Source organism: Rhinoderma darwinii, chromosome 3 (genome assembly GCF_050947455.1).
Source record: "Rhinoderma darwinii isolate aRhiDar2 chromosome 3, aRhiDar2.hap1, whole genome shotgun sequence".
NCBI lineage: Eukaryota > Metazoa > Chordata > Amphibia > Anura > Rhinodermatidae > Rhinoderma > Rhinoderma darwinii.
In genome coordinates this window covers 402,747,280-402,771,138 of record NC_134689.1, presented here as the reverse complement: position 1 = coordinate 402,771,138, position 23,859 = coordinate 402,747,280, and the positions used below count along the sequence as shown (strand labels likewise).

At 42.8% G+C, this 23,859-nt stretch overlaps 1 protein-coding gene across 1 annotated transcript in view; it reads right to left on the bottom strand.

Moving 5' to 3' along the window:
• LOC142748398 (E3 ubiquitin-protein ligase Rnf220-like) overlaps positions 1-11,863 on the bottom strand; it is a 41,728-nt gene extending 29,865 nt beyond the window's left edge. Inside the window, exons 1-4 of the mRNA XM_075855501.1 lie at positions 11,310-11,863; positions 7,989-8,109; positions 6,415-6,457; positions 6,229-6,309 (exon numbers count right to left, since the gene is read on the bottom strand). Of these exons, the coding sequence (XP_075711616.1) occupies positions 6,229-6,309; positions 6,415-6,457; positions 7,989-8,109; positions 11,310-11,820 (756 nt within the window). The 5' untranslated portion in view covers positions 11,821-11,863. The remainder of the gene's footprint in view (positions 1-6,228; positions 6,310-6,414; positions 6,458-7,988; positions 8,110-11,309) is intronic.
• Between the last annotated feature and the right edge of the window lie 11,996 nt (positions 11,864-23,859).

The following is a 23,859-nucleotide window of genomic DNA, read 5'->3' as shown; positions in this document are numbered from 1 at the left end:
TGTTTATTGGGACAATCCAACTGGCCAATGTCTCCATTCAAGGAAATAAGGGTTGGAAATGTCTTAAGTATTTCCGTATAATAACATGGACGCTCGGCTGAGCCAAACATGTATGTTTATAGAGTTATTGTTAAGGATCTGCCAGGCACAGCTTCTGTATCCACGCCCATAGGTAATCAGTCCGCACCTGCGTCTATGTCTGTGAGACTGACTCCATCTTCCACCACTCAGGATGGCAGGCTTAGGAGTGGGAGAGCCTATCACAGCCTGGCCAGACGGAGCTAGCTCCCGCCCTCTGTCTATTTATACCTGCCTTTCCTGTTCCTCCTTGCTTGTGATTCTTCTCGTTTTGTTTCCTGGCCCTGCTGTAGCTTCTTGTACCATTTGACCCTGCTTCATATTGACCCTGGCTTACTGACTACTCTCCTGCTCTGCGTTTGGTACCTTGTACACTCCTGGTTTGACTCGGCTTGTTCACTACTCTCCTGCTCTGCGTTTGGTACCTCGTACACTCCTGGTTTGACTCGGCTCGTTCAAATCTCTTGTTGCTCACGGTGTTGCCGTGGGCAACTGCCCCTTTTCCCTTGCTTCTGTGTACCCTTGTCTGTTTGTCTGTTGTGCACTTATTGAGCGTAGGGACCGTCGCCCAGTTGTACCCCGTCGCCTAGGGCGGGTCGTTGCAAGTAGGCAGGGACTGAGTGGCGGGTAGATTAGGGCTCACTTGTCTGTTTCCTTACCCCCATCATTACATAATCACAAGCCCATATACCTACTCTACCCTGGTCCCTCACACTACTATGGACCCTCTTGAGACCCTGGTTCAGCAAATGCAGGGTCTATCTCTACGGGTCCAGGCCCTGGCTCAGAGGGTCAACGAGCCTGATGCTACCATGGTAGTGCCCCTCGCCTCACCTCTTGAACCCCACCTCAAGTTGCCTGAACGGTTCTCAGGGGACCGGAAAACTTTTCTCTCCTTTCGGGAGAGTTGTAGGCTCTATTTTCGTTTAAAGCCCCACTCCTCAGGTTCTGAGAGCCAGCCGGTGGGTATAATTATGTCCCGGCTCCAGGAAGGGCCCCAAGAATGGGCCTTCTCCTTGGCTCCTGACGCCCCTGAACTTTCCTCCGTTGATCTTTTCTTTTCTACTCTCGGACTCATTTATGACGAGACTGACAGGACTGCCTTTGCCGAGAGTCAGCTGGTGACCTTACGTCAGGGTAAGAGACCTGTTGAGGAGTATTGCTGTGACTTTAGGAAGTGGTGCGTAGCTTCTCGGTGGAATGACCCTGCCTTAAGGTGCCAGTTTAGGTTCGGTCTGCCGAACGCCCTGAAAGACCTGCTAGTTAGCTATCCCTCTTCTGACTCCTTAGACCAGGTTATGGCTTTAGCGGTACGACTTGACCGACGTCTCAGGGAACGACAACGTGAACGTGTTTGTGTTTTCTCCTCTGACTCCCCCATGATGCCTCCCGAGGTTCCGTTGCTTCGTTCTTCCACGGAAGACTCGGAGGTACCTATGCAACTCGGGGCCTCCGTGTCCCCCCAACAATGTAGAGAGTTCCGCAGGAAGAATGGTCTCTGCTTCTATTGTGGGGATGACAAGCATTAAGTGAACACCTGTCCTAGGCGTAAGAATAAGCAGCCGGAAAACTTCCGCACCTAAGTGATCATCGGGGAGGTCACTTGGGCGCACAGGTATTTCCCGTAAATATGAAACGTAATAAAATCTTGCTTCTCTTTCAGGTCTCTTTTGGTGGTAGGTCTGCTACCGGCAGTGCCTTCGTGGATTCAGGGTCGTCTGCTAATATCATGTCTGTGGAATTTGCTATGTCTCTAGCTATGCCTTTGATTGATTTGCTTAAACCTGTCCCGGTAGTGGGTATCGACTCCACTCCTCTTGCTAATGGTTATTTTACACAGCATACCCCTGTTTTTGAACTCCTTGTTGGCTCCATGCATTTGGAGCAGTGCTCTGTACTGTTGATGCAGGGATTATCGTCCGATTTGGTTTTAGGCCTTCCCTGGTTGCAGTTGCATAATCCCACGTTTGACTGGAATACTGGGGATCTTACCAAATGGGGTAATGAATGCTTGACGTCATGTTTTTCTGTTAATTCTATTTCTCCCCCTGAGGAGGTGAAAACGCTACCTGAGTTTGTTCAGGACTTCGCTGATGTTTTCTCTAAGGAGGCCTCCGAAGTGTTACCTCCTCATAGAGAATACGATTGTGCTATCGATTTGGTACCAGGAGCTAAGCTCCCTAAGGGTAGGATATTTAATCTCTCTTGTCCCGAACGTGAAGCCATGAGAGAGTATATCCAGGAATCCCTGGCCAAGGGTTACATTCGCCCCTCTACTTCTCCAGTAGGTGCTGGCTTCTTCTTCGTAGGGAAGAAGGATGGTGGTCTTAGGCCATGCATTGACTACCGTAACTTGAATAAGGTCACTGTAAGGAACCAGTATCCCCTTTCTTTGATTCCTGATCTCTTTAATCAAGTTCAGGGGGCCCAATGGTTCTCTAAGTTTGATCTACGGGGGGCGTATAACCTTATCCGCATCAAAGAGGGGGATGAGTGGAAGACTGCGTTTAACACGCCCGAAGGTCATTTCGAATACCTCGTCATACCCTTTGGGTTGTGTAATGCTCCCGCGGTCTTCCAGAATTTCATAAATGCGATTTTAAGAGATTACCTGGGGGTATTTCTTGTAGTGTACCTTGATGATATACTTGTGTTTTCCAAGGACTGGTCCTCCCACATTGAGCATGTCAGGAAGGTGCTCCAGGTCCTTCAGGAAAACAAACTGTTTGCGAAGACCGAAAAATGTGTGTTTGGGGTGCAGGAGATACCATTTTTGGGTAAAATCCTCACTCCTCATGAATTCCGCATGAACCCCGCCAAGGTCCAGGCTGTGGCGGAATGGCTCCAACCTGCCTCCCTGAAGGCGTTACACTTCTTCTTGGGGTTCGCTAATTATTACAGGAGATTTATTGCTAACTTCTCGGTCATCGCTAAGCCTCTTACGGACCTCATTCGCAAGGGTGCTGATCTCCTCCGCTGGCCTCCTGAGGCTGTCCAGGCTTTTGAGGTCCTTAAGAAGTGCTTTATCTCGGCCCCGGTGTTGGTTCAGCCCAAACAAATGGAGTCATTTATCGTGGAGGTTGACGCGTCCGAGGTGGGAGTGGGGGCTGTCTTGTCCCAGGGTACCAGGTCCCTCACCCATCTACGTCCCTGTGCCTACTTCTCCAGGAAGTTTTCGCCCACTGAGAGTAACTATGATAGTGGCAACCGCAAACTCTTAGCCATTAAATGGGCATTTGAAGAGTGGCGCCACTTCCTGGAGGGGGCTAGGCACCAGGTAACGGTCCTTACCGACCACAAGAATCTGTTTTTCCTAGAATCTGCCCGGAGGCTAAACCCGAGACAAGCTTGATGGGCGTTATTTTTTACCAGATTTAATTTTTTGGTTACCTATAGGGCTGGGTCTAAAAATATTAAGGCTGATGCACTGTCGCATAGCTTCATGGAGGAAGATCCTGCTTGTATTTTGCCTCCAGGTATAATCATTTCCTCTATTGATTCTGAATTAGTCTCCGAAATTGCGGCTAATCAAGGTTCAGCCCCCAGGAACCTTCCTGAGAACAAGCTGTTTGTTCCCCTGCAATTCCGGATACGGGTACTTAGGGAAAATCATGACTCCGCACTATCTGGTCATCCAGGCATCCTGGGTACCAAGCACCTCATTGCCAGAAACTATTGGTGGCTTGGGTTGCCTAAAGACGTTAAGGCCTCCGTCGCCGCTTGTGAGGTTTGTGCTAGGTCCTAGACTCCCAGGTCCCGACCAGCGGGCTTACTACGTTCTTTGCCCATTCCCCAGAGACCTTGGACCCATATCTCCATGGATATTATCACCGATTTGCCTCCATCTCAAGGCAAGTTGGTGGTGTGGGTTGTAGTAGACCGCTTCAGTAAGATGTGCCACTTTGTGCCCCTCAAAAAACTACCCAATGCTAAGACGTTAGCTACCTTGTTTGTCAAACACATCCTGCGTCTCCATGGGGTCCCTGTCAATATTGTTTCTGACAGAGGGGTACAATTTGTTTCTTTGTTTTGGAGAGCCTTCTGTAAAAAGTTGGAGATTGATCTGTCCTTCTCCTCTGCCTTCTATCCTGAAACTAATGGACAAACTGAGAGGACTAATCAGTCTCTAGAACAATATTTAAGGTGTTTTATCTCTCACTGTCAATATGATTGGGTCTCATTCATTCCCCTCGCCGAATTTTCCCTTAATAACCGGGTCAGTAACTCGTCAGGGGTCTCCCCCTTTTTCTGTAATTTTGGGTTTAATCCACGGTTCTCCTCCGTTTCACTTGGTGGTTCCAACAATCCCGAGGTAGAGGTCGTTCATCGGGAACTGTGCACAGTTTGGGCCCAGGTTCAGAAGAACCTAGAGGCGTCCCATAGCATACAAAAAACTCAGGCAGATAGAAGACGTTCTGCTAACCCCTTGTTTATGGTCGGGGATCTGGTGTGGCTATCGTCAAAGAACTTGCGCCTTAAAGTCCTGTCCAAGAAGTTTTCTCCCCGGTTTATAGGGCCGTACAAGGTCATTGAAGTCCTCAATCCTGTCTCCTTCCGACTGGAGTTGCCCCCATCTTTTCGAGTACACGACGTGTTTCATGCCTCCCTCCTTAAACGCTGCTCCCCGTCCTTGGCTCCCTCGAGGAAACCTCCTGTCCCCGTTCTCACCCCTGAGGGGGTAGAATTCGAGGTGGCCAAGATTGTGGACAGCAAGATGGTCCAAGGCTCCCTCCAGTACCTGGTCCATTGGAGAGGATACGGGCATGAGGAGAGGACTTGGGTACCCACCCAGGATGTTCACGCTATGGTATTGGTCAGGAGGTTCCACCTTCGTTTCCCCAATAAACCAGGTCCATCTAGAAAGGGTCCGGTGGCCCCTCATAAAAGGGGGGGTACTGTTAAGGATCTGCCAGGCACAGCTTCTGTATCCACGCCCATAGGTAATCAGTCCGCACCTGCGTCTATGTCTGTGAGACTGACTCCATCTTCCACCACTCAGGATGGCAGGCTTAGGAGTGGGAGAGCCTATCACAGCCTGGCCAGATGGAGCTAGCTCCCGCCCTCTGTCTATTTATACCTGCCTTTCCTGTTCCTCCTTGCTTGTGATTCTTCTCTTTTTGTTTCCTGGCCCTGCTGCAGCTTCTTGTACCATTTGACCCTGCTTCATATTGACCCTGGCTTACTGACTACTCTCCTGCTCTGCGTTTGGTACCTCGTACACTCCTGGTTTGACTCGGCTTGTTCACTGCTCTCCTGCTCTGCGTTTGGTACCTCATACACTCCTGGTTTGACTCGGCTCGTTCACCTCTCTTGTTGCTCACGTTGTTGCCGTGGGCAACTGCCCCTTTTCCCTTGCTTCTGTGTACCCTTGTCTGTTTGTCTGTCGTGCACTTATTGAGCGTAGGGACCGTCGCCCAGTTGTACCCCGTCGCCTAGGGCGGGTCGTTGCAAGTAGGCAGGGACTGAGTGGCGGGTAGATTAGGGCTCACTTGGCTGTTTCCTTATCCCCATCATTACAGTTATACAAGTTTTTCGCCAAACGATCAGTCAGCCAACAGCTACCATTTGTCCACGGCCAAATGTTTGGGACATCACGTCGTCACATGATTGTCAATGACTAATTTAGACAGTGTTCGGTTGGATGGGTGATTAGGGACCCACGAGAAGAAAAAAGTTTCTGAGGGCTAAACGTTTCTTAACTTTGCACACACCACCCATTATCATTAAAAGGACTAATTGGGTTATAGGAAACCTCAGCGGCATGTAATTCACTTTACAAAGAGCGTCTCTCTGGAGGTCCTGTCCTGTATTACACAGACAACCAATTTATGTAAATGGGGACTGTGCAAATCTTTAGTTTTCCCTTTGGGGGCGCTGTGGGGACCCTGAATACGTGCTGTCAGGTTTTCTCACAAATTACAATGGATTGCTGGGCGTCCAGAGACACTTTATGATCAGTTTATTGTCAGGAATCCCTTCTAAGTAGAGATTGTCCAAAGCGGTGAACCTCTTTAATATTTTAGGACCTGGACCAATTTGAAGATCCCACATAGATCTCAATCTACAATTAGCAGACTGATATCGTACTGAATTTTAGCTTGTCTAAGAAAAATATTGTTTTTTGTTATGTTGTAGTTTGGATTCATTTACCTGTTGCCTGTCCAATTTCTGTCCATCTTCGGTGGTAATCAATGGTGAGTCACTGCGGGTGTCTCGTCGTTGCTGTGGGGACTACAGAAAGAATATGGATAGAAAAACGGTCATTAGAAGAATATGACCAAGGGGTCAAAGACTATTTGATTAGAAAGGTCAATTTTGAATTACTATTAGCCCCACCTGGGTAAAACGGTTGAAGGGTTCGGGTGCACCGTCAAGCTCACTGCAAAGAATTACAGAAAAATTTATAATTTCCGCCAAAACATGAATATATAGAAGTTGAATTGTTAACAAGCAAACCTGTTACCCATTAGGATGACCAAATAAACTGTATAATACATTGTATATACAACCAGCCTAGTTATACATTGATGCAACCCTAGTCATTGCAGAACTATGGAGATTTGCCCTACAGTCTATAGAGTTGAGGGACCACTCTTTTTGGAGTTGTATGAGAGGCCATATTGGTGGCTAACCAATACTTTATGGTGAAATGTTTTTTGGGTCTTCCAATTTTTCTTGTCACGATTTTAACCCCTTAAAGACCAAGTCAATTTTGGCCTTAAGGACCACAGGACTATTTATTAATTTTAGCCTCATCGCATTCTGTCAAGCATAACTTTTTTATTTTTATGTCCATGAAGCTGTATGAGGTCTCTCGAGGTCTTGCTTCTTGCTGGACGTGTTGATATAAGGAAGTGTTTAATGTGTAAGATTTTTTTTTAAATGACAATGCATAAAACATTTACTGCTGTAACTATATTGTAGGGCTTATTATGATACATTACTGATACATGTTGTGTTTTTTACAGTTTTTACTGATTTTAAACAAAATTGTGTTTATTGTATTGTATTCTTTTGCGTTCTATTATTTAACTTTTTTATTGAATTATTTTTTTACATTTTTTTGTCACATTGGGGGACTTTTACGTAAAGAAAATGTTTATTAAACTATAATGTACTTCCATATGTCTATATGACATTAAATTATTATGCCCTAAAAGAGACTTATACTGGACAGCTCAGTGGCCCATTGTTAGGCCCCAGGCTGCTAGTATAAAACCATCAACTCCAATCACAACTAAGGCAGACAGAGAGAGGCCAAAGGGAGTGTAGAAAGGGTTGAATGGCCAGGATGGGAATTGCCTCAGTTAGTGCTGGAGGGTGGCTGTCAATCACAGTCGTCCTATAGCTGGTGATCACGCGGGTATAGCTTCTGTGCCCCGTAAAACCACCATCACATACATGTACATCAGGGCTGTGTGGAACTATCTACAGAGGGCACTAAATTTATAGGGGTACAAACTGGGGGCCTAACTTCTATATGGGGGCATAAACAGGGCCTAACGTCAATATGGGGGCACAAAGTGACGATTTTTGGCATTTTACTGTCGCCGTGAGTTTCCCCGCAAAGGGGCCCACTAAGTCTGTATCGCCCAAGGGCCCGCATAAACCTGGGGCCGGCCCTGGTTAAGACCATTGACTCAATACCATGAAACCCGCGGGTGAAAGACGAATCTGCAGATATCTACTTCTTAGTTTTTTTTTGCTTTACTGTACCTGACAACAGGTGCATCTATAGAAGCAACAAGATCTTTGCTAGCAGAAGACATTCTGGACCATTTTTTTGGGGGAAAAAATGGACACATGAAAATAGAAGGCCCGAAGAACTGTTGGCCACCTTAGGTCTCTTTGTTAGACATATGGGAGTTAGTTGATCATTGTGTTACCTGGTGAGGAAGCCTGAGCCTTACCTGTCAGATAGATGAGAAAGTTGTTCCATTTCATGATGTAGATGTTGTGAGAGCTCTTCTTTCTGGAGATGTTTATGACACAGAGGACATAACAGAGGTAATGACAGACAACTCTTTGTATCTGTAAGAAATGTACATAAATCAGGATAGATTGATAGATGGATAGATAGATAGATAGATAGATAGATAGATAGATAGATAGATAGATAGATAGATAGATAGATAGATAGATAGATAGATAGATAGATAGATAGATAGATAGATAGATAGATAGATAGATATGAGATAGATAGATAGATAGATAGATAGATAGATAGATAGATAGATAGATAGATAGATAGATAGATAGATAGATAGATAGATAGATAGATAGATAGATAGATAGATAGATAGATAGATAGATAGATAGATAGATAGATAGGAGATAGATAGATATGAGATAGATAGATAGATAGATAGATAGATAGATAGATAGATAGATAGATAGATAGATAGATAGATAGATAGATAGATAGATAGATAGATAGATAGATAGATAGATAGATAGATAGATAGATAGATGATACTTCATAGTTTCTCTTTTTCTGGTTTTTTTTTTTTTTTATGTTTCCTTACTGTGTGAAATGTCTTGTCTTCTATGAAGTAATACAACCTTTCTGATTTGCAAAAAAAGTTTGTGTGAAGCCCACAATATTTTTCACTGTGGAGCCATATTTGTACTCAGAGATGTTCTTGAAAGGGGTATTTATAGAGGCAGCCCCTGTGGGTGTTAGGCATTATTGGTCAGATTGCCCGTCCTGAGGACTGGCGTTGACCTGCATGGTGCTCCCCCTCTTCATTGGTACCACAACATAAAAGTTCACTCCACCCCTCTCTCTTAAGAAGGATGGATTGGCGTAAACCAGAATAACCCCCATTTGCCCCTATTTCAGCTCTGGCACTTACCTTTAGACAATCCTGAGGGTACCCCAAATATTTTTTATACCCAGCAATGCCAAGGGCTTGGATATGCATCACCCCACGTGTCTGTGATGTCTTTCATTCCTACCCAGTGATACGCTACGTCCTTGTAAAAGTGCCTGTCCTCCCGCGGCTCGCTCTATGGAGGTGGGCAGGTGACAAGTACCATAGAGAAAGGCAGAAAATGCGCCAACAAAAAAATACTAATTGTTTCTGAAAACAGGAACATTCCTAAACACTTTGTGGGAAGGGGCAGAAGTGAAAGAGGTATGGGGCAGGCCGGGTAAGGTCATGTGTCGCCATTGTGTGTAAGGCCCGCGTGACAATGCAGACACGCTGGGAATAGGAGAGGGGGCACTCTCTTATACAGCATGAGAAAGACCCCTCTATTTCTATAGTGTCCAGGAAGTACAATAGAGTGTGTGAGAGATAAACTCAGGGTAAATTGTCCATCCACAATGGGTTAAGGGTCTCTGTGTGAGGCCAGGACTATTGTCATGGAGGACAGGCTGAGTAATGATGTCTCAGCCACACACACTGATTCAGCGTGAATTGCTCATTTTCCGCCTAGCTGGAGGTTGTATTCACAGAATCACCTAACACCCTGTTTATACCCCCTCAGCCCCCTCCTCCCTGCTATTAGTGTCAGCAGCAATTAGCACTGCATGGGGGGTATGACCTTCCCTGACATCGGACCCCAACCCTGAATACATTCCACTCCTATTGTGCAAATACAGTACTATCTATCTATCTATCTATCTATCTATCTATCTATCTATCTATCTCCTATCTATCTATCTATCTATCCATCTATCTATCTATCTATCTATCTATCTATCTCCTATCTATCTATCTATCTCCGAATCTATCTATCTATCTATCTATCTATCTATCTATCTATCTATCTATCTATCTATCTATGTATCTATCTCATATCTATCTATCTATCTATCTATCTCATATCTATCTATCTATCTATCTATCTATCTATCTATCTATCTATCTATCTATCTATCTATCTATCTATCTATCTATCTATCTATCTATCTATCTATCTATCTATCTATCTATCTATCTATCTATCTAGTTTATCCACATGACGGTCTCTCAGAATAATCTCCCTATACATATGTATATACATATGTGCGTATGTGTGTACCGGTAGTGGCTGCAGGTGTGTGTAATTATCACAGCTATTGACCCCTTGTTTCCTGCAGGCGGTCATTCTCTGTGCATTAAATCTCCATGAGAATGGGAGGGGTATCTAGCAGTTGTATACAGGGGGGGGGGATCAGGGTAACAGTCCAGATTTTGGATGAATGTGAGGCCTGGGCAGACCTGACCAACCCTCCCCCAACCTCTCAATGTTTGTTTTTCTTCTTTATTCCCTTTTCTCACTTTCTCCTCAGCCCTGTCTTTTCCTCTCCTATTCATGGCATCTCCTAATCTCTCTCTGTCCTTTGTCACTTCTCTCCCGGGAGCCTTTGTGCAGCATCTGGCCAACTGGTGACTTCTTATCCCTTTCCCCTCCCAATATATCGATAGAGACCCCTGTGCTTTCTGCACTCTCCCCAGTGACACTGAATACATTCAACACATTAACAATGCATTCATTAAGAAGTGCTCAGTCCCACAGGCTGCGCTTTTCTCTGTCGTAACCATGCGTACAAGCTGTGATACAATGTAGCTACATATGATAGATAGATAGATAGATAGATAGATAGATAGATAGATAGATAGATAGATAGATAGATAGATAGATAGATAGATAGATAGATAGATAGATAGATAGATATGAGATAGATAGATAGATAGATAGATAGATAGATAGATAGATAGATAGATAGATAGATAGATAGATAGATAGATAGATAGATAGATAGATAGATAGATAGATAGATATGAGATAGATAGATAGATAGATAGATAGATAGATAGATAGATAGATAGATAGATAGATAGATAGATAGATAGATAGATAGATAGATAGATAGATAGATAGATAGATAGATAGATGATAGATAGATAGATAGATAGATAGATAGATAGATAGATAGATAGATAGATAGATAGATAGATAGATAGATAGATAGATAGATAGATAGATAGATAGATAGATAGATAGATATGAGATAGATAGATATGAGATAGATAGATAGATAGATACATAGATAGATAGATAGATAGATAGATAGATAGATAGATAGATAGATAGATAGATAGATAGATAGATAGATAGATAGATAGATAGATAGATAGATAGATAGATAGATAGATAGATAGATTTATGGGGAGTTATTACTGGAGGAGTGAGGTTCAGAAGTTTCACATTTGATCATATTTAAAACATCCATCTCTTACCTTTCTTGTGAAAACTCGTTCTTGGTTTTGGGGAACTCCTATGAGATGTTGGTGGCATCACCGGTCCAGTTGATACATGAGAAGCTTCCAGTCCTGTCTCCATTGAAAGGTAATGTAGCTGTGGAGGCTCTGAGTCTCCCTTCAGCCTTTTAGGGTTCAGAAACCCAGCTTGAAGTCTTTCGACACTTTCTGGAAGTCGAAAAGCAGCAAAGGGGTGCAGAGCACTGTATCCCAAAACTCCTACTCCTCCACGGTCTAGACGTGGGTGCCCATATTGATGAGAAAGAGAAAGAAGTTGAGGGGCACAGGCAGAATTTAAATGCTCTTGTGGTGGGTATAGTAGAGGATATGCCGGGCTCAGATAAGTCATCTGTGGTGGTTTGTCCATTGACATTGGTACTGTATAGCGGGGAGGCTGCTGTACCACCCCGAGTGGACCTTCTGCAGAGGTGGCCATCACCAGGAGTGCTTGAGATGTCAGTGAGTTAATCAAGCTAGGGGTGCTCTCCATTGTAAAACAATGCACCACTTAAGAATCCTGGCAGAGAAAGAAAACACATATTAATTCCAAAGATGATAATCCCAGAGGGTACGAAAATTATAATTCAAGGACTAGACGACTTTTATGGTCATGTTACACAAGGAAACATCATATTCTTCTTTAAAGGTGGCTTACATATTTCATTCACATTAAATTTTAGTACTTGCCTAAGTTTGATATAACTTAATACATGGGCAGACTTCGGCAAATAGCCAATTGGGTAATGCTAAAAATTTGGTAGGTAAAATTACCCATAGACACCCTTTTTGCCCCATTAACAAGATATAGCCGTGTCTAAAGCAGAATATGATTCCCATATGTCCCTCTTCTCTCAACGTAGATAACGGAACCCAACATTGGACACCACCAGTCTTAAATTAAATTACCTTTCAAAATCATGATGTCCCTATCTAGTCTCAACTTTTGGACACATGGAAGTCTAAACGCTTGAGGAGAAATGTTTCAATACAATTGCATAAAACAATATCCAGACAGTAGCCTTGGACTGTAGATCAAACATCTAAAACACTCATTGGAAAAAGTAACTGCCCCCTTCAGCATAATACATGGTTGCACTTTTGGTTCATTTTTGAGGAATTCTAGACCACTCTTCTTTACTCTGCCCTTGGTGGGTTTTAGGCATGGGCTGCTAATTTCAGGTTTTATCTCATGTAGTTCAAGCCAAGAGGTTCTACCACATCATGAGTTTCAAGCCAGAAAGTTGACTAGACCTCATTCAAATATAGTAAATTTCAACCAGCAACCATTCAGACATGGACTTGCTTCTGTGATTTTGATCATGGAGAAATTTTGCTTACTCTTACGTAAAGAAGACTAGACAATGGAGAAAACTTACTAACACTTTCTTAAGTTTAGACAGGTTAGAATTAAACTAGATGCGCCAAAATTACAGTAGCTCATGTTGGTTCAAAATTTGGCACATATTTAGACACTTTTTCCAACCTTACACCACCTTTTGGTTGACTAACTTTAGACCACCAATTATAGTCATGCCCCTTTTTCAGTAACCAACACCCCCTTCTTGAATGTGTCGAAAACATTTTATAAAAGTGTCACGCGGCTTTTGTGCTAGAATTCTGGCATAATTTCTGGCAAAATTTTGGCGCATCTTGATTAGTAAATCTGCCCCATTGTCTTTAAGAATGTTTTGGGTCCTTCAAAAATGACAAGATGTTGAGGTCTAAACATCATCTCAATACCACCACCTAGTATGAGGGTTGGGCTCATGTTCTCACTGGGACATGGTATTTTTTGCTTTGAGTCTGGGATGTCTGGGTTGTCCAGACATAATCTATTTGAGGTCAGTTCTAAGGATGTTCCTCCAGATTGTTTTGTGCCTGGAGGAGTTGTCTTTCGGCAAGTTGGTTCCTTCGGGAAAGATTTTCTTCTTCAAAAAGTTTACTTAATTTCCGGACTCCATCTTCCCAAAGGTTTATTGGAGTCCCAGAGCCTTAAAAAGAGCTTCAGAACAATTTACAAGCTGATGGCTTCAACATTTTAACAAAATTGATATGTGGTAATTTTTTTGTTGCATAAGGGGGCACTAACTTTTGCAAATGGGGTGAGATACGTTGATTGTTAAGTAAATCCTATAATAATTTTAAAAAAAACTACTATATTTAATGTTTTTACAAGTATGAATTGGTCACCAATGAGTTACAAGCTTCGTAAAAGGCACAAATGAATTACTGACCACAAACATTATTATATCCACGGATCGGCTGCTGCATCATGGGACGCACACTTACAGGGAGGCAGATACTTTCACCTCACATTTTCGTGTATTTCACACCAATATCTGATTGCGATGAAAACCTCGCACTAATATCTGTAGTGAAACCTGGTGATGAAGAGTCAGCAGTCTCCGGTGGAAGATGAGAGTGAAAGCTGCTTCACTCAGCAACAGGATGTCCCCGCACCGTTACCAATGTGGAGGGGAGAATAAGCCTGCCCGAATCTCATTATAATATCCAGGGATCCTTCTGAGCCTATCATGTGTGATACTGTGCTGGTGATATAGTGTATCCAAGCCTATTATGTGTAATACTGTCTAGCTGTATCTAAGCCTATCATGTGTAATACTGTGCTGGTGATATGGTGTATCTAAGCCTATCATGTGTGATACCGTCTGCTGAGCAGCTGTATCTAAGCCTAACATGTGTAATACTGTGCTGGTGGTACGGTGTCTAAGCCTATAAAGTGTGACACTGTTTGGTGAGCCACTGTATCTAAACCTATCATGTGTTATACTGCATAATGAGCCACTGCATCTAAGTCTTTTCTGTGTGATACTGTCTTCTGAGCCTGTGTATCTAAACCTATCATGTGTGATACTGCCTGCTGAGTCAATGCATCTTAGCCTATCATGCATGATACTGTCTGCTGATTAGCTGTATCCAAGCCAATTATGTCTAATATTGTGCTGGTGATATGGTGTATCTAAGCCTTTGATGTGTGATACTGTCTGCTGATCTGCTATATCTAAGCCTCTCATGTGTGATACTGTCTGCTGAGTAGCTGTATCCAAGCCAATTATGTCTAATATTGTGCTGGGGATATGGTGTATCTAAGCCTCTCATGTGTGATACTGTCTCCTGATCTGCTATATCTAAACCTATCATGTGTACACTATCTGATAAACTGGTGTATCTAATTCTATCATATGTGATATTGTCTGCCAAGCTGATGTTGGTGATCCGGTGTATCTAAGCCTCTCATATGTAATACTGTCTGTTAAGTTGCTGTATCAAATTCTATGATATGTGGTAGTGTCTATTGAAACCCAGTATCTAAGCCATCCTGTGTGATCTGGTGTATCTAAGCCACACCACACATATTTCACACTGTTTATAAAGTCACTTTATCTGAACCTATAATGTATGATACTGTCTGATGAGCAGGTGTATACAAGCCGATCATGTGTACTACTTTCTACCGTGTATCTAAGATGTGATACCGTCACAGAAAACCAGATGGTACTTTCCCCCCATCGGATAACGTGACTGAAGTTTCTTATATAATAGTTTCCAGGTACAATGTGCTGCTTTACTGATGTATCTAAGCCTATTGTGTGATACCCTGTAATAGAAGTCACAGCAATACCTCCCACATATGTTCATTAATCAACTTGTACACATCTGGGTTACAATTATGGGTTACGACAGTGAAGTGCGAGACTCGGCATCTGTGACTCAATAAAAGAAGGAACAATCATCGCACAAAATTCGTTTTTCCAAGTAACATCAGAAACCGTTCTATTTCTATACTTCCTTTATGAGAAGAGCGGCACACTTGTTCTTATGATGTCACAACTTACTTCTATGATAATCCCAAGATGAAGCTGCATTGTCTATGTGCTAAGAATTTCCAATAAATTTGACCTATCGTCACATTTAAAGATTATGCAATTCCCTAAAAAAAAATTACAATTTTTACATAGTATAGAGGTATATATAATAAAATATAAAAATGACAAAAAATTATAGAAAAAAAATTATATAAAGTAATTAATTATACATTTAAAAAATTTATAAATTCTTTTTTAAATTTTTTCAACTAAAATATCAATAACGAATAAAATGAAAGAAAAAAATACGAAGACATTATTTAAAAACATTAAAATGTATATTTTTCCATTTAAGAAAAATGTAAAAGCAAATTCGTCATTTTCTTATAAGAAAATTGATTTAAAAATGGAAACATTCTATATATTTTAGGAAAAAATAATAATCCAAAATTAAAAATATAATCCAAAATTAAAAAATGCAGATAGTAATTTATATGAAAGTTGCAATTATTAGAAGTGCTTAGGTATTAATTTGTAATTTTTTTGTAGATTTGGTAATTTATAGATATTTATAAAGAACATAAAACATTTCTAGAGGTTCAAAATTAAGATAAAGTGAAACAAAATACATTTCAAATGTAAGAATCTGTAAATCTTTTAATTTTAAAGTTATTTTCATATTTAAAGAATGAGAAATGTAGATCTATTTTAGGTTCAGGTCATGCAGATAAAAATGTAGAAATTGATCATTTTAATAAAAATTTAGTAGTTATTGTTTAATTGAAATAAAGGCAAGGGATAGATAAAACATTCATATAAAAATAAATACAACATTTGAGACAGAAAATTCTAGATATTTTTAACTAAGAGCAATTAATATGATAAAAATGAACCCTAAATAGAGTTAGAAAAAACTTTTGATTGATGTCAAAATTCTGAAAATTTAGGAAGTAATCAAAAACCCAGAAGCTATATAAGCTGACCTCTGAATCTTAGGCACACTGAATTGGAGAACTTATTAAAGAGAGAAGATAGAATAGTGACACAATACTACAAAAAAAAAACACATATATAAAATACGTAGTAAATACCATTTTACAGTGGGATGTATCTTATTGATTTTAATATTGCTTTAAGTACCGTAAATATTTTATTTTTTTTTAAAAGTGGAAGCAAAATTTTTTACATTATAGCAATGGAGAAAGAGGGAAAAATGAGAGATAGAGAAATGTAAGGGTATGTTCACACACACTATTTACGGACGTAATTTGGGAGTTTTTGCCCCGAATTACGTCCGAAATAGCGGCTCAATAGCGTCGGGAAACATCTGCACATTCATTAGAATGGGTCTTACGATGTTCGGTGCAGACGTTCATTTTTTTTACGCCCCGCAGTCAAAAGGGCGTAAAAAAGACGCCCGCGTCAAAGAAGTGCTTGTCACTACTTCAGACGTAAATGGAGCCGTTTTCCATGGACTCCATGGAAAAACAGCTCCATTTAACGTCCGTAATTGACGCAGCAAAAAGCGCCTCAACATGCCATTACGGCTGAAATTACAGAGCTGTTTTCTCCTGAAAACAGCCCCGTAATGTCAGCCGTTACGGAGGCTGCCGTGTGAACATACCCTAAGAAATATAGATAGATAGATAGATAGATAGATAGATAGATAGATAGATAGATAGATAGATAGATAGATAGATAGATAGATAGATAGATAGATAGATAGATAGATAGATAGATAGATAGATAGATAGATAGATATGAGATAGATAGATAGATAGATAGATAGATAGATAGATAGATAGATAGATAGATAGATAGATAGATAGATAGATAGATAGATAGATAGATAGATAGATAGATAGATAGATAGATAGATAGATAGTTAGTAGATAGATAGAGAGATAGACAGATAGTTAAACTTTTGAAGTATAAAAAAAAATCTATCTTGACTAAACTAATAGGAAAACAATTATTTATAGTCCTTTTCTCCGTCTACACTCACCACCACAGTTCCGCTGGCTTCGTTCCTTAATGGATTGTGATGAGCTCTTCAGATCTATTAACAATCTCTTGGGGACCGCATTGTGCAGTTTTGGAATCTTCCGTATTTTTACTGATGCCTACTCCTATTCTCCTGGTCTTTGCTCCCGTTCCACTCTTTGCTTCCACTTTCTGGTGACTCTTACGCTCTTCTGTAGGGCTGGTTCTGCTCCTTGTGTCCTCTTTTTTCTCCCTGGGACATTAAGATCCCATCATGTGTGCCCTCCCTGCCCCTCCTCAGCCCTTTCCCTGTCCATTTGCATCTCTATGACACCTGCTTCCTGCCTCTGTGAAGCCTTTCACCCTTGAGAAGGGTCGCTGACAAATTATCAGCATTAATTCATTGCTCACTTAACAAAGAATTTAACGGCTCAGGCACCAGGGGACCACACTCACAGAAGGGACCGCCACAGGATTACCTCCAGGGGGTACACAATTCTTTCAGCTTTCTCATATTGCTTATAACAGAACTTGATGAACAAAATATCAATTCATGATCACGATTACTAAGATTTAGATCTGCAATCTAAAAACACAGATCCCTAGATAGAAAGCAGAGTACTTGCCAGTACTATAGTAGATATATTTTGTATATAGGAGGCAGTAATATAGTAGTTATATTCTTGTATATAGGGAGCCAGGGCCGCCATCAGGGGGGTATTAGGGGTACTCCTGTAGGGGGCCCGGCCAAACTTAATTAAAAGGGGGGCCCGGCAACTGCCGCAACTTGCCTTTGGTAGAAAAAAACAGGCCATTGCAGGGGCCTGTTCTTTTCACCAAAACAATGTCGTGAGCTGCGGGCCCCCCTCTCGTGAAACACCGCCGTGAGCTGCGGGCCCCCCTCTCATCACCGCCGCGAAACACCGCCCGCTTGCACGCGTACGAGCGAGCGCGCGACCGCGCGCGAAAGACCGCAAGCGCGCGACCGCAAGCGCGCGCCCCCACGCGCGAATGACCAGGCGCGCCGCCGAGAGGGAGGCGGTGCGCCCGCAACACAAGATCTAGGGGGAAGGACAGCCACACAGGGACAGCGGCGCACAGACTACTTACCTGCTGGCCCGCCTCCGACTCGTCCTCCTCCGCCTCCGACTCCGCCTCCTCGTCCGACTCCGCCTCCTCCTCCTTCTTCTCCAGAGCGTAGCTGCGTAAGGAGAGGGGGAGGAGTCTAGTTGTTGCTCGGCGGCAGGAGTTCTACGATCCCCGCCATTTTCTGGAGCCTGGAGCCTGGAGGTGAAGGACTGGACGTCTGGACCGAAGACATCGCCTGAAGAGGACTGGAGTGGGAGCAGCTCTTCTGACACGGTGAGTAAAGTGTCTGAAAGTGCTGTTTATGTATGGCCCTGTTCACACAGTATTTTGCAGGCAGAAAAAAATCTGCCTCAAAATTCCTTACAGAATTTTGAGGCAGATTTTGACCTGCCCGCACTATCTTGCCCGCGTTTTTTTGCTGCGTTTTTTTGCCCGCGGCGATTGAGGACAGCAGACAAAAAACGCAGCGAAAAATGCATTTTCTGCCTCCCATTGATTTCGATGGGAGGTCAGAGGCGGAACCGCGGCAAGAAAGGACGTGCTGCTTTTCCTTTTTTCCGCGACTGGCTCCCATTCATTTCAGATTAAATCAATGGGAGGCGGTTTTGGAAGTTGTTTGGTGCTGATTCTGACGCAGTGTCCGAGTCAATATCAAGGCCCAAAAACTCTGTGAACTGGGCCTTATTGTTAGGGCTTATTCAGACAAACGTGTAATACGTCCGTGCAACGTGCGTGATTTTCACGCGCCTCGCACGGACCTATGTTACTCTATGGGGCCGTGCAGACTGTCAGTGATTTTCACGCAGCGTGTGTCCGCTGCGTAAAACTCATGACATGTCCGATATTTGTGCATTGTTCGCGCATCACGCACCCATTGAAGTCAATGGGTGCGTGAAAATCACGCCCAGCACTTCCACAGCCGTATAAACTATGACTGAAAACAGAAAAGCACCACGTGCTACAAACATACAAACAGAGTGTCATAATGATGGCGGCTGCGCGAAAATCACGCAGCCGCGCATCATACGCTGCTGACACACGGAGCTGTTATGGACCTTTTGCATGCGCAAAACGCCACGTTTTTGCGCACGCAAAAAGCACACGCTTGTGTAAATCCGGCCTTAGGGTAGGAACACACTAGGCATGAACGCTGCGGATTTTATGCAACATATTTTATTGTGGAGAATCTGCAGCGTATTACAGTCGCAGCAGAGTGGATGAGATGTGAACAAATCTCATTCACACGCTGCAAAAAAAATGGACCTGCAGTGTGACTTTTGGCTTTTTAAGCCGCAGCATGTCAATGTATTCTGTGGAATCGCTGCTCCTCTGTTGCGGAAATGCTGCGGTTCTGCCGCAAAAATCACACATGAGGAAAAAAAAAGGTACTTTTTTACATTTATAAAAAAGTTTAGACTTGCCCCGGCCGTAGTCCTGGTGACGCGATCCTCTATTCTTAGCGCAGCCCCGCCTCCTGTCATGACGTTTCATACCATGTGACTGCTGCAGCGGTCACATGGTCTACAGCGTCATCCCAGGAGGCGGGGCTACGTTCAGAAGAGAGAGACGCGTCACCAGGACTACGGCCGGGGCAAGTCTAAACTTTTTTTTCCCTGCAGGATTCCCGCAGCGGACACGCCTCACGAAACCTGCGCCACTATTTGGTGCGGTTTTGCTGGCAGAATTCCCTGCGGCTACCGGGGCGGATAAGCTGTGGAGTTTTACTCAGCATATCCGCCTAGTGTGTCCCTTATGATGTCGCTCCTGGAGCTGCTGCCGGTCTCTAAATAGGCAGTTGGTGCAGTAGAATTTGGAATTATTTTTTTTGGTGAACCAGCTTAAAAAAATACAAAACTTTTGTGTTAGGGCCTGTTCACATCACCGTTCGCTTCCGTTCCGGGGTTCCGTCTGAGGTTTCCGTCGGGTGAACCCCACAACGGAAAGTGAAAGTGACAGCACAGCTTCCGTTTCAGTCACCATTGATCTCAATGGTGACGGAAACATCGCTAATGGTTTCCGTTCGTCACCATTCCGGCTGGTCTTCGGACGGAATCAATAGCGTAGTCGACTGCGCTAATGCTGACGGAAACGGAAGCTGTGCTGCCACTTTCACTTTCCGTTGCGGGGTTCACCCGACGGAAACCTCAGACGGAACCCCGGAACGGAAGTGAACGGTGATGTGAACAGGCCCTAACACAAAAGTTTTGTATTTTTTTAAGCTGGTTCACCAAAAAAAATAATTCCAAATTCTACTGGACCAACTGCCTATTTAGAGACCGGCAGCAGCTCCAGGAGCGACATCATAAGGGACACACTAGGCGGATATGCTGAGTAAATCTACACAGCTTATCCGCCCCGGTAGCCGCAGGGAATTCTGCCAGCAAAACCGCACCAAATAGTGGCGCAGGCTTCGTGAGGCATGTCCGCTGCGGGAATCCTGCAGGGAAAAAAAAGTTTAGACTTGCCCCGGCCGTAGTTTAGGTGACGCGTCTCTCTCTTCTGAACGTAGCCCCGCCTCCTGGGATGATGCTGTAGACCATGTGACCGCTGCAGCAGTCACATGGGATGAAACGTCATGACAGGAGGCGGGGCTGCGCTAAGAATAGAGGATCGCGTCACCTAAACTACGGCCGGGGCAAGTCTAAACTTTTTTATAAATTTAAAAAAGTGTCTTTTTTTTTTTTTCTCATTTATGATTTTTGCGGCAGAACCGCAGCATTTCCGCAACAGAGGAGCAGCGATTCCACAGAATACATTGACATGCAGCGGCTTAAAAAGTCCATTTTTTTTGCAGCGTGTGAATGAGATTTGTTTAAACCTCATCCACTCGGCTGCGACTGTAATACGCTGCAGATTTTCCACAATAAAATGTGTTGCATAAAATCCGCAGCGTTCATGCCTAGTGTGTTCCTACCCTAAGGCCGGATTTACAGGAGTGTGTGCTTTTTGCGCGCGCAAAAACGTGGCATTTTGCGCATGCAAAAGGTCCATAACAGCTCCGTGTGTCAGCAGCGTATGATGCGCGGCTGCGTGATTTTCGCGCAGCCGCCATCATGATGACACTCTGTTTGTATGTTTGTAGCACGTGGTGCTTTTCTGTTTTCAGTCATAGTTTATACTGCTGCGGAAGTGCTGGGCGGGATTTTCACGCACCCATTGACTTCAATGGGTGCGTGATGCGCGAACAATGCACAAATATCGGACATGTCATGAGTTTTACGCAGCGGACACACGGACACACGCTGCGTGAAAATCACTGACAGTCTGCACGGCCCCATAGAGTAACATAGGTCCGTGCAAGGTGCATGAAAATAACGCACGTTGCACGGATGTATTACACGTTCGTCTGAATAAGCCCTAACAATAAGGCCCAGTTCACAGAGTTTTTGGGCCTTGATATTGACTCGGACGCTGCGTCAGAATCAGCACCAAAAAACTTCCAAAACCGCCTCCCATTGATTTAATCTGAAATGAATGGGAGCCAGTCGCGGAAAAAAGAAAAAGCAGCACGTCCTTTCTTGCCGCGGTTCTGCCTCTGACCTCCCATCGAAATCAATGGGAGGCAGAAAATACATTTTTCCCTGCGTTTTTTGTCTGCTGTCATCAATCGCCGCGGGCAAAAAACGCGGCAAGATAGTGTGGGCAGGTCAAAATCTGCCTCAAAATTCGGTGCGCGGTTCCAGGCGGTCGCCGGTGCGCATGCGCGGGAGTTTGCGGGTGCGCGCGATCGGTCGCACGGGCGGCGGTGTTTGACGGCCCCCATGACGACCCCCATGCTACCCAGGGCCGCCATCAGGGGGGGTATTAGGGGTACTGATGTGAGAGGCCCGGCCAAACCTAATTGAAAGGGGGGCCCGCAGCTCATGACATTCTTTTTGTGAAAAAAACGGGCCCCATTGCAGGGACCTGTTTTTTTTCTACCAAAGGCAAGTCGCGGCAGTTTGCCGGGCCCCCCTTTCAATTAGGTTTGGCCGGGCCTCTCACATCAGTACTCCTAATACCCCCCCCTGATGGCGGCCCTGGGTGCCATGCTATAGTGCTGGACGGAGTACCGTTAACAGGCGGTGCCACGGTAGGGGGGCCCAGAAAATTTAGCTGTAGGGGGCCCTGAAATTCCTGATGGCGGCCCTGTAGGGAGCAGTATTATAGTAGATATATTCTTGTATATAGGAGGCAGTAATATAGTAGTTATATTCTTGTACATAGGGGGCAGTATTATAGTAGTTATATTCTTGTACATAGGGAGCAGTATTATAGTAGTTATATTCTTGTATATAGGGGCAGTATTATAGTAGTTATATTCTTGTATATTGGAGCAGTATTATAGTAGTTATATTCGTGTACATAGCGGGCAGTATTATAGTAGTTATATTCTTGTATATAGGAGCAGTATTATAGTAGTTATATTCTTGTATACAGGAGCAGTATTATAGCAGTTATATTCTTGTACATAGGGGCAGTGTTGTAGTAGTTATATTCTTTTATATAGGAGCAGTATTATAGCAGTTATATTGTTGTATATAGGAGTAGTATTATAGTAGTTATATTCTTGTACATAGGCGACAGTATTATAGTAGTTATATTCTTGTACATAGGAGCAGTATTATAGTAGTTATATTCTTGTATATAGGGGGCAGTATTATAGTAGTTATATTCTTGTATATAGGGGCAGTAATATAGTAGTTATATTCTTGTACATAGGGGGCAGTATTATAGTAGTTATATTCTTGTACATAGGGAGCAGTATTATAGTAGTTATATTCTTGTATATTGGGGCAGTATTATAGTAGTTATATTCTTGTATATTGGAGCAGTATTATAGTAGTTATATTCGTGTACATAGCGGGCAGTATTATAGTAGTTATATTCTTGTATATAGGAGCAGTATTATAGTAGTTATATTCTTGTATACAGGAGCAGTATTATAGTAGTTATATTCTTGTACATAGGGGCAGTGTTGTAGTAGTTATATTCTTTTATATAGGAGCAGTATTATAGTAGTTATATTGTTGTATATAGGAGTAGTATTATAGTAGTTATATTCTTGTACATAGGCGACAGTATTATAGTAGTTATATTCTTGTACATAGGAGCAGTATTATAGTAGTTATATTCTTGTATATAGGGGGCAGTATTATAGTAGTTATATTCTTGTATATAGGGGCAGTAATATAGTAGTTATATTCTTGTACATAGGGGCAGTATTATAGTAGTTATATTCTTGTATATAGAGGGCAGTATTATAGTAGTTATATTCTTGTATATAGGAGCAGTATTATAGTAGTTATATTCTTGTATATAGGGGCAGTATTATAGTAGTTATATTCTTGTATATAGGGAGCAGTATTATAGTAGTTATATTCTTGTATATAGGGGGCAGTATTATAGTAGTTATATTCTTGTATATAGGGGCAGTATTATAGTAGTTATATTCTTGTATATAGGGGCAGTATTATAGTAGTTATATTCTTGTACATAGGGTGCAGTATTACAGTAGTTATATTCTTGTATATAGGAGCAGTTTTATAGTAGTTATATTCTTGTATATAGGGGCAGTATTATAGTAGTTATATTCTTGTATATAGGGGCAGTATTATAGTAGTTATATTCTTGTACATAGGGTGCAGTAT